The sequence below is a fragment of the Manis javanica genome, chromosome 5, assembly GCF_040802235.1.
Source record: "Manis javanica isolate MJ-LG chromosome 5, MJ_LKY, whole genome shotgun sequence".
Taxonomy (NCBI): domain Eukaryota; kingdom Metazoa; phylum Chordata; class Mammalia; order Pholidota; family Manidae; genus Manis; species Manis javanica.
In genome coordinates this window covers 132,372,808-132,384,974 of record NC_133160.1, presented here as the reverse complement: position 1 = coordinate 132,384,974, position 12,167 = coordinate 132,372,808, and the positions used below count along the sequence as shown (strand labels likewise).

General features: G+C 36.9%; 1 protein-coding gene across 2 annotated transcripts in view; it reads right to left on the bottom strand.

Annotated features, from left to right (window-relative positions):
- Positions 1 to 12,167, bottom strand: part of SCFD2 (sec1 family domain containing 2) — a 398,635-nt gene that overhangs the window by 381,032 nt on the left and 5,436 nt on the right. For both annotated transcript variants that reach the window (XM_036998665.2, XM_073237624.1), the window contains exon 2: positions 2,727 to 2,895. In XM_036998665.2, the coding sequence (XP_036854560.2) occupies positions 2,727 to 2,895 (169 nt within the window). The remainder of the gene's footprint in view (positions 1 to 2,726; positions 2,896 to 12,167) is intronic.

Sequence of the window (12,167 nt, the reverse complement as noted above, 5' to 3'; positions counted from 1 at the left end):
AGGAAGAATTTTTATATAAACCCAGGAGTCTTAGGCCAATGCCCTCATTTTATAGATGAAATAATGAGGTACAGAAGATGTGCCAGTTAGGTTGCAAGTAACAGAAAACAGCAACTCTATTTGGCTTAAATAATAAGAAAATATATTCTCCTACATAATGTAGATCCAGACACAGTATACCATTGGACCCTTGGCCATGCTACCTTCTATGAAGCCGGCTTCAACTTCCGGCTGTGAGCAAGATGCCTGCAGCTGTTTCGGGGACTTACATCGGAGTCTTGGGAGTTGCGGGAGGAAACTACGGGGAAGGGCAAAGTATGTCTCTTTCTTGAGTATCTTTTTAGAAGCAAAGAAACCTGACTAAGAAGCCCTAAGAGGACTTTCTCTCTTGTCACCTCCACATTGCAAAGCAATCATTGGCAAGGGAAATGGTATTCCAAGGGAGATGGCATTTAGTTTAAGCTTTGGACTAAACTTGGGGTAGAATGAGTGAGGAGGCAAGGTTAAATGAATTGGCCATTATCAAAATATGATGTGTAGATCTAAGAGATGCCTTGACTCTTACATTTGTCATACTACTCATCTCTTTAATTATGGATTCAACTCTTTCTTGCTTGTCCTGCTATTAATTTTGGATTCAACTCTTCTCTCTTTTTGCAAACTTCTTAGAAGCCCACTTGTTTTTTCTGTAATTATCTCAGGCTTCTGTGGAGGTGGCAGAGTAGTGGTAAGCACTCACTTGATAGCCAGACTACCTGGATTCAAATATAGGCATCCCCCATCATTTCCTACAGTGGTTAAGCACCTAACTTCCTGCCTCATCTATAAAAGGGGATGATAACAGAACTCAACTCATAGAGATTTTGAGAGGATTAAAATGTTAGTACATATAAAATGATCAGAACAATGCCTGTTGCCCAGTAAGTCCTCTATAAGTCTGTGCTATTATCCTTAAGGGGTATCTACTGTTTGCCTGCCTAGCATCCCTTCCCCTTACTTTTGATAAATGTTTCAGTTTTCTTTTGAAGAACTACTCCCCCTATGCACCCTCCTTACCGTAAGATCTTGGCACAATTCTTTGTATGAACTACTCCCAAGCCTGGGCAAAAGGTAGGCACATGCCCAAGTTAGCCCCACAGATTCCAAGTTACCTTTTCCCTTGGAATCTGAACCTTAAGCAGAATAATTAATGACAGAAAACAGTTAAAATTCAGTCTTTCTGATGCCAAGGCCTTGAAGAGTCTTTTCCAGGGTTCTTGACCCCTAGGCCTCTGGAACAGTTGCCCTTTCCAAAATCTGATTAACAGTTCTTCTTTTGATTCTGTTAGCTATTCAGTCCACTTTAACAAATTCCTCTTTTGATGAAATCAGCCAAATTGATTTCTGTTGTTTGTGTAACCATTGCATTGCACAAAAAGGTCTCCCCAAGTTAAATCATGAAGTAACTTCATCTTCTACTTCCACAAGGCCCACATTGATCTATAAAGACCAGATTAACCTGATGGATTAATAATACTTGTAGGATTTATAATCTGTAGCAGACACACAAGTCTTGATTTCATATAATTTCATTGTTTTTTCATTGTACCTGAGTGTAAATCATAACCACCCCAATAAGAAAAGTGTTACTTGAAGGCAAGAGTGATATTTTATATTATTTTATGTCCTTCATATTATTTAGTTCATAGAAGGCTCACACCAAGTCCTTAATAATTAATATGAGCATGGCTGAAGAGCTAAAACTATTTCCAATCACAATTACTTCTGAGTTTATATAGCTGCAAATCCTTAGGCCTAAGTTGTAGTATATGTGCTGCCAAAGTAAGCACATGGCATACATTTTTATTGTGTGTATAAATATACAAAAAAGATGGGGCATAGAATTTTCCTTTTTCTTCCCACACTGGCCCACACATACTGGGCATCCAATAAATGTTATTAACTAGTGACAAAATAGCTGAAAACTTCAGGAGCTTAAAATTAATTACAATATGATAGGAAATTCCAAATGCATCTGTTGCAGTTAAGATCTGAAACTATAATGTCTAAAGTCCTGCTCTGTTTAAAAATTTTAAACATGGAGATGAGGGAAACAGACACACAGACACTTTTTCCCCTTCTAATACATTTTTTTCTTTTAAGAATTGTTGATGAAGGACAAAGTAGAGAAGGAAACTATTGTATCATTTTATCATGTTCCTGGAGAAATGTACTTTTATTTTTGAAATGCTGCCTAACAAAAAGTACACCATCTTCTTTCCCTGACATGTCTAAGCATGTGAAAAAATATATACAGAAATAAAAGCTTCTCCCATTGGTGCCCAAGAGCCTATCATTAACAAAAAGGTGGCTTTGTTTCATAGCTATGTGGGCTGTTTTTTAGCCAAGTGAAAAAATCAACTGGGAAAAATAAATTGAGTAAGGCTGGACTCAATTCGATGTGAAACTAGTTTTGAAACGGAGATGCATAAATTGACTCACTTCTTGGGAACCAGCTTATGTTACATCTCAATGACACCTCTGTAAAATTCCATACCTTTTGGCTTATTGTTGTTCAGTGGATATGGTTATTTCAAAATTAAGAAAAAAACTTTCCTCAGTGCTATTCACTGTGAATTTTTCAACCAGACCAACTCTTCATTGTTTCCTTTCTACAGGAACACTCAGTTAGGAGAAAAAGAAAAGGGAAGAGAAAGAAGGAGAGGTAAAAAAAAACCATGTCTTACTTGGACTGTGCAAGACAGCCTGGTGCAACCACATTCTGATTCTCCTCTTCGGTCTGAAGTGCAGTGAGCTCTACCATGTTAACCATCACGTCATTAGTGTGTCCTGGAAGCTGCGGAAGCACTGAAATGATCTTTTCTACCAAGTTGTCTCCATGATGTCCAACTGCTCCTGTTAAAGCAGACATGAAAATATAAACTCACAAAATGGGAGGGAAAAGCTAGATTAATGTTTTATAACAATCCTTCTATATAGAACAATGTACATTCTTTTTTTTTTCTACAAATCAGTAACACAAGCCTAGTATTTTTGCCCTCAGTAACACCAGCCAAGCTCACAATTACCTAGTGAACGCGTGCCTTGTGTGTTGTTCCCAGTGCTCTGTAAGGACAGGTATTGTGTCTGCTCTGGCTTCTACTATATTCCCAGCACCTAGCACAGTGCCCACATATGGTAGGTATCAAGAAATATTTAATGAATAAAAAAATTATCAGCATAATTTTTCAGGTAATAGTGTCATACCTGACATCCCTGACATGATGCTAGGTAAATAGTGTCATAAATTGATACTATTCTGAAATTTTACACCCAAACTTTATTTTACTGATGAAGACATTAAGACCCAGAAGTGATCAGAGACCTGACCTAGAATAACAGATCTCCCCTCTTCCAGAACGTTGTCTTCACAATGGCAACCAACTGTTGATCTGTTTCACCCTAAACCTGCCGTGTCTAGCAGGCAAAGTTGGCTCTCGCTAAATATTTGTTAGATGAGGAAAGAATAATGGATGAATGGTAACAGTTTGTAATGACAGAGGCATTTATAGAGTGCTTTCTGTGTCCCAGACATGGTTCTAGGTGCTTTACATATATTAACACTTTTAAAACAAATGAACTTTGTGAACTGAAATTGAAATTCAAGACCAATACCACAATTTAATACTTTTTCCATAAAACCAAGCTATCTTCCCCAAAACCAGCATCGCTTCGAAGACTTCATTCCAACAATGGGTGGAACTTGGTACATCTATTTGCTTCGTTCCCACCCACTTCAGATCAATTAATGTTTTGCTTCCAATGCCTCATTATCTCTATCTCTCAATTGTTTTTTGCCATGCCATATTAATTGAGCAGAAGAATTAGGTAAATAAGAACAAACCAGGAATCCAAGGAATCATTATCTTCATCACAATAGCTAATATGTATTGAGAGGCCATAATATACCAGGTATTAAGTTCCATGCTGCACATTTATTATTCACTTAATTCTCACAACTCTAATATGTAGGTATCATTATGCTCATTTACAAAATAGAAGATTCACTTTAAGCAATTTGCTCAAGATTACATAACATGTAAATTACAAAGCAAGAATGCAAACTCAGAAGGCAGATAATTCCAAAATCACACTCTTTATCTGAAAAAAAAATTAAGATCCATAAATGTGACTTAACACAGAGCCAACATGAATGCTTCTAAGGTGACTTCTGATGTTAAAAAAAGAAGAGTTCTTGAACCACTAATACACTATTCATTTACTAGGCTTGGCAGGAACCACTTCTTCATGTTGTCTTAGAGTTTATGCTTGTCTCTCCAGCATGCAGACTACAAACTGCTGTTTAAATACTTGCTGAGCAAATGCCCCATGACTGCAATCCAGAGGGGGGAATCCAAAGTCTCTAACTGAATTATATCTTTAAACTAAATCTGGAATGGAGATACTAGGATTACCTTATGACATCAGGAATTTCTCTCTCCACTAATTCCCCCCCTCACTTAGTAAAAAGTTGTATAAATATCCACTTATCCCTAAAATAACTTTTCTTTGCACTAGGTGCCCAAATTCTGAACCCTGCCCCAAGCTATTCTTATTTTTCAACTGCCGTACATAGACACAGGGCACAAACAAGAGAAGAAGCCTGTGTGTGCCGCCTTTATTTCCTAAGTTCTTAGGTGCCTACAGTCTGGCTGCTGCTCACTCACCCTCCCTATGCAAAATTTGGGGGTCTCTGGCAAGTTTAGATCCTTAAATCCTCTGTAAACTGAAATTGTTGACTAATCCAGTTTGCTTAAAACTCTGAATATGAAAAGTCAATGCATAACATACTTATTTCTTCTTAAGGTTTAATAGCTAATAGTTACTTTTCTAGAACCAAAGTATCATTTATGTACTTAAAACATTATATACTAAACAAACATCTTAAATGTTCAAAACTAGAGAAATAGTTTTTTTTTTAATTATGGTATATTTATTGAAGCAGTTATCAAGTTGTAATTTTTATTTTCTTCTATGTATAGTTTTTAAACTTCCTATAGTGAACATATATTCCTGTTTAATAAGAATAAAAATTATGTTGTTATACACATGCATACACACAAATATCCCAGAATTTTAACAGGGATTCTTTTGATGGTATAATTTTGGTTGATGTAAACTCTCCATAAACTTCATTTTTCCACAGTGTTCCCTATAAGGAGCACATGAAACTTACCTAATTGGAAAAATAATTTATATTCCATCAGAAACTATTTAAAATATTATATCAGAGAATTAACAAAGTGCCAAATGTACATGACTGCATTTACTCTGCTTCTTAGCTTTAGTCAAAACAAGATGTATATCTAATGTGTGATTGGTTACCATACTGGAGGAGGGTTGGGGGATGGGTGAAATAGGTGAAGGGAATAAAGAGGTATACAATTCAAATTATAAAATAAATAAGTCACAGGAATGGAAGTACAGCATACAGAATATAAACAATAGTGTTGCAATATCTTGGTATGATAACACAGGGAAATTACACTTAACCATGGTAAGCATTTAGTAATGTATATAATTATGGAATCACTATGTTGTACATCTGAAACCAATATAATACTGTATGCCAACTATATTACAATAAAAAATAAATAAAAATTACATGTTTCATAATGAAGGATATATCAGATGTGGAGTTACAACTAATTGCCCTGATCTTTTGTGAATACATTTTCTCCCATGTCCTGCTTTAGAAGATTCAATATGCATTTTTAAAAATTTAATTAGTGCCGTTTACATGACTCAAACATAGACTAAGCATTTGGGATCTCTCAATGTCACAATAACTTCAGATTCTTCTTTTATGAAATTAATAAAATGCCGAGATTTAGGGACATGGGCTCTTGTGGTCTCATCCTCCACTAGTTCCTTGTGTGATCTGAGGCAACTTCCATAAGTGAGATGCCATTTTACTGAGCTAAAAACTCATAGTTGGTCCAACTGATAACTAAACATATCTTTGAACCTCAGAATTTGAGATCCTAAGTTAGGTCAATTGCTTCAAGGACTAAACTTTTTTAGTGAACCACTGCAGAAAAATACCAATCCTGTATGACCCTGTGAATCATATGTGAATGTACACACTCGTATCATTATCACAAGGCATGCAACATCTCCACTTGCCTCTACTTACATGGAACAAAGTGCAAAGCAGTTATGAGGAGCCTTCACGTGAGCTCAGTCACACTGTAGTAGGGCTCATAAGACAAAAATGCAACAATAGCCTTCTTTACATTTCACAAACAGGATATTTTTGGGTTGTGCATATTGGACCTTTGTGTTGAGATAGGACTACTGGACTCTTAAATTTAGTATATTAAACAGCTCACTTCCTTTCTGATTCCCTATCATTCTGTCCCAAGAATCTATGACTGTCTTTCATTATTTTGAGAAGTTTCAGTATTTGATTACATTTCTGGGTTGTAGGAACACAAATTTTCTTTATTATTCCTGATGTTTCCTTCTAGGTAGAGGGACACAATGATTATAGTCTAAAACTCCTGAAGTCCTCCTTAAATCACTTTTCCCTAGGGCCATCTCTACTTACAGGTTCTACTCTACTTACTCTTCCTAGAATAGCTTCTGCCCTTGGGAGGAGGAGAAAAGACTTGCTCTGGTACAACCCTGCTGCTGAGTGGGTAAACCTTACAACTCTTGGATTCAGTACTAGGAAGCTCATTTGCCCATACATATAGACCACATTCCTTAATGTTCACTGTATTCACAATAAAACTAATATTATGGCCTCTACCTGCCAACTCTTTATCTCATATTCAATGGATTCAGAATGTGGATGGGAAAAGAAATGTTGGTTATTAGATCCCCTCTGATACTATCATTTCTAACACTACTTATGGTTGCCTCAAATTTAGTATAAAGGAGATTAGTGTAAAGCAGTTACTGCATAGCAGTAAAAAGCCTGCTTAACCTTGCCACATACCACGTAGGACTTTGGGGGAATGGAGGGGTGGGGGGAGAATCATAACACAGTATATATACAAGTTTATTCAGTAAATGTCTTTCTCCACACAGTAATTTTAGAGAAGAGAATCATATAGCATTCATTCTATTGCCCCTAACTTGAATCTTCCCCTATATTCCCTATGCAGTGAATGAATTCTGAAATTGCCCAAGCTAGAAAACTTGACACATCTTCAAATCCTTCCCTTAATCCTCCACTTTTATATCACTCACCACTATTAATTCTCTCATTTAAGTACTCAATTACTCACCCTTCATCCTCCCTATTATTGACTCAATACAAGTACACCATTTCTTACCTAGATATTATGATAGTCTCCTGATCGATCTCCTAGCCTCCAGTATTTCTTTACTTTATCCCAAGTATATCATGGCTCCTAGGCTGGGATCCTCCATTAATGGGTAGGAAGGCTTAATTGTATATGGCATGTTGTCGATAATCTTTTTTTCTAGATACTCCATAACTTTGATCACTTGCTCAAAAAAGTTTCTGAATTTCAAATCACTGCACATCATACAATATAGTTGAGCCAACAGATATGAACATTATTCTTCTGTATAGTCTTTAAGGATACAGCCCAACTAGTGAGCAAATTAACAAACTGTGCTACATCTTTATACCTGAATATTACTCATAAATACACAGGAATGAACTACTGATGCAAGCAACAATATGGATGAATCTCAACTGTATCATGCTAAGAGAAAGAGGCCACTCAAAGGCTATATACTATATAATTGCATTTTTATAACATCCTTGAAAAGCTAAAACTCTAGGAAAAGTATGGGTCATGATTGCCAGGGACTGAAGGTGATAGGAGAGACTGACTACAAGGGTACAGGGAATTTTAAGGAGTGACAAAACTATTCTTATATCTCCATAGTGGTGGTGGTTACATGACTATATGTTGTTTGACAAAATTACACAGTATAAAGTATGAATATTACTATATGCAAATTATACTTTAATAAACTTGACTTTAAAACAGGCAAGCAAAACAACAAAAACCCACCCCATGAGAGACTGACTCACCCTACAGTTCCCACTTTGGAATCAACAGATCCATCCATCACATTGTCCACCAGAGAACTTGCTCAACAGGAAATGTGTACCTACACTTTGCCTGCCTGAAAAAGGATGGCTCCTCACTGAGAATGAAATTGAAGGCCTTTGAAACATGATCCCTACATCCTTCCTCCTGACCTCCATCACCCTTCCTTCTTCATCTCTTACCACTGCCTCGTCATTCATCCTGCTCCTCATGCACCTTAAGCTCTAACAAAATATCATTTAAAAAGAACTCACAGAACAACCTATGCTCCTCGCATATCTTTGTACATATGGGCACCTTTAAAACACTACTGATCCAGCTTCTGCCTAGACCTGCTTTTAAAAATCAGACTTCCTGGTGTGGTTCAAATGTGAAGCTAGGTTGAGAACCACTGGCCTAGAAATGGCCATCACTAAGGAGAGTATTTTGTAACTAAACCCATGAAAGCATATATCATTCATATTCTATTTAGTTGAGCTTTGTGCTTCCTCATCAGACTCTGAGTTCCTCATGGACAGGAGCCTTGACTGCTTGATTTTATATCAGCACTTCTCAAACTTTACTGCATATTAAATCACCTGGGGAACTTGTTAAGACACAGATTCTGATTCAGAAGTCTGGGGGGAGGACTGAGACTCTGAATTTTTAATTAGTTTCCATTTGAGCCTGAGGCTGCCAGTCCCCAGGATATACTGAGTGAGGCTTTGTACCACTATTACCTAGCACAAATCCTACATATAAAAGTTGCTCAGTAAACATTTATGAAACAGAGATCATCCATACCATTCTTTATACTCTCCTAGGTAACCCAAGTTGTAGTGATCTAGCAGAACCATACAGGAGTAATCTTTCACTCATTCTACTTCATCTTTTTCCCTCTAGGTATGACAGAATATAGTTCCTGACAAAAGGCTAATTCTAAACAACTCTCATTTCCGTTAGTGGCAAGTAATAGGCCAAGTAATAGAATTCATCTGGGTTACATGCATGGAAAAATCATCATTATATTTATGTTCTTAGTCATATACTTAGAGAAAAACATACCTTTGAAAGAATAAAACATTAAATATTCTTAAATGCATATTTTTAAGTAATAGAGGTAAGAATAAATACTTTTCTAGGGCCCATTATATACCAGCACTGTTCTAGGAGCTAGACAGGTTAACTTATTTTACCCTCTCAACAACCCTTTGAGTGGGTACTGTTATTATCCACAACATACAGATCAGGAAACTGAGACCCATAAGCTAGGCAACTTGCCCAAGGATTGATGACTAGGAAGGGGAGAGCTAAGACTATTGTAATTAACCACTTATGACTATTACAACCTAAAGAGTAGTTGCACCTACCATATATTGGGGATCTACCTCAATCCTTACATAATGACCCTGTACAGTGTAAATGTGATCATGTCACATCACAGCCCAAAACCCTCCAGCTTTGCCATCATACTTTGGCTTTTGCTCTAAGTCCTTACTTTGCCCTGCAATGTATTGCCTCTGCCTATCTCCCAACTTTATCTCCTAACACTGGCCCACCTTGCTTGAAGGGCAAGCTGCAGGAAACAATACTGGCCTTCTATGTCAAACATATTCCCACCTCCGATCCTTTGCACTTGCCGTTCCCTGGGTCTTGCATGTTCTGTATCACATGGCCTGCTTCCTCTCTTTCAGTCTCTGTGCCAGTATCACATCCCCAGAGAGGTCTTCCCTAACTATGCTAAAATGGAAACTCTATCACTTCTAAAATCTTTTACCCACTATATAATTTATATATTCAATGAATGAATGAATGAATGATTTCATTTCCATCCAACAGCACTTTAAGGTCACTATTTTCCTGTGTTTACAAATAAGAAAACCCTCACAAGGCTCAATGAAAATCAAACAGCAACAAAGTCACTGAGCTAGGACTTGAGGTTATTATACTGGTCTGGATCTAACACCAGTAATCTAGACAGAGCTTTATGTGGCTTCTTAATTGTGTCTCAGATCTGTATTTTAAACAGTATCCTCTAAACTCTAAAATGAAGAAAGTATTTGGTTATTTTGTATTTTGTAGAAAATCAGATACAAAGAAGAAAGAACAGTCACTTTTTCTGAAAACTAAAGCAGCACCAGAGTCCAATGACAGTGTTTAGTCTCTGAACTGCTAGTTTCCGGGCACTGTATCAGCATCATCTCTACTACTCAGGACAAGGGTTCTCAAACTTTTTTCCACAGTCATACATATGAGAGACGTTATTAACACAGACTCTGGAGCAAAGGGCTAAGGTTCAAACCCTGACTGTACCACTTACTAGTTGTGTGATCTTGTGTTGGCAGCCGCGCTCAGAAAATAGCGCCCAATGCAGGGCAGCCGGAAGGCCCCGAACTTCCTAATGACAAATCATCCCACACCACTAAACTACATGCTAATTGCGCCTTGGCATAAGGACCAATGAGACCCACCAAATGGTTATGCTAATAAGGCATATGGAGCCGCACCAACCAGGTCAGAGCATGAGAACTATATAAGCAAGCCTCTCCTTCCCCTCTGGGTCCTGCCCAACTCATTTGTTTCACAAAGAGCTGAAGAATAAAGCTTTCTGCAGAAGAATCCTGCTGTTGTTGCGTGCTGTTCTTGCCGGCGAGGACGGGGCGCGCGACAATCTTGGGTGAGCTACTTAACTCTTCCATGTCCCAGTTTCCTCATCTGTAAAGTGGGGATAATCATAATACTTACCTCAAAGAATAACTGTAAAAATTAAAGGAGTTTATATATGTAGAATGCTGAGAAAAGTTAATATGCTCTCACATTTTAGCCATTATTTATAGCCTCAAATTTTAATATTTTAACAAATAATATACAACCATACCTTAAAATACCAAATATAAATACATCAGTGTATCATAATCCCAGGTTTAAGAACCACCCATTGGATTGAAAGTTAACCTTTAATTGAATGGATTTAATTTAAAAGTTTACATGAAACTAAAATTAAGAAGAATTGAACTGAGAGGAAATTTAGTTCCTAGAGTTACTGCCATCTCCTATCTTTTGATTTTGAACTTGAAGACAATTAGCAAAGGACTCTAGTTTATCTTAAGAGCCAGAAAATAATAGAAACCAGATTCAAACCTTTTAGAGAGTCATAAATCACATCTACTTTTTAAATTGTCCCTCCAAACAAGTCAGAAGCCAGGACGGTCCCTAGAATGTTGTACTTACATTCCATATGCAAACATGCCTAAAACAGTCTGCAGGACACAGACTCTGGGTGGTCCAGACATGGAAAAAGTAAGCCAAAATCAGAGCAACAGACATCAGTGGCCATTTACTTCTCAAACAATTACCACAACTTTCTATAGTTATAAGCCCTGAGAGCTATCAACTGCTTCAGAACAGCAAGGAACTTGTCTAATGTGTTCACCACTGCTTCCCTAGACCTTTAACAATGCTTGGCACATAGTAGGCATTCAATAAAAGTTTACTGAAAAAAAAACAACTATCCAACAAAGGGACATGTCAGCAAAGACAACAACAAAAAGATAAGAGAGAAACTTGTCTATATTGTAGCATAATATTAACAAGGTCAAATTTATTAATTACTGGGGATTATTTTTGGTAGTGCCAATTTTACATATAAGAAGAGAGTTAAGTATATAAATCTTCTAGTGGTAGTTATCAAGGATAGTATCCAAAATATTTAACAACTAATAATATAAATTAAGATATATGTATATATAAACATCTAAATAAAGACAAAAAATGTATTTCCTTTTGGCCTCTATATTACATCTGCTGTCAAGTAATTTAAATAGAAATTTAAATCATTCAAATCATTGTGATAATTTCTAAATCACCTTTTGATTTTTTAAACATGGTTGGTGTAATCTTTTGTATGCTGCAGCTATCACTGCCTAACCAATGCCCCAGTCTAAGCCACAATTTGATAGAAGAAACCACACCAAACTCTTGTAACAACTACTCTATTAAATTCATAGTCATGAGCTCCCCGGATCCTGATGTTGGTCACACCCAGGAGAGATCAGTAAAAACTCTGTACATGGTGATCAGGTAGGTTGCTGGACACCAGAGCCTGGACCAATC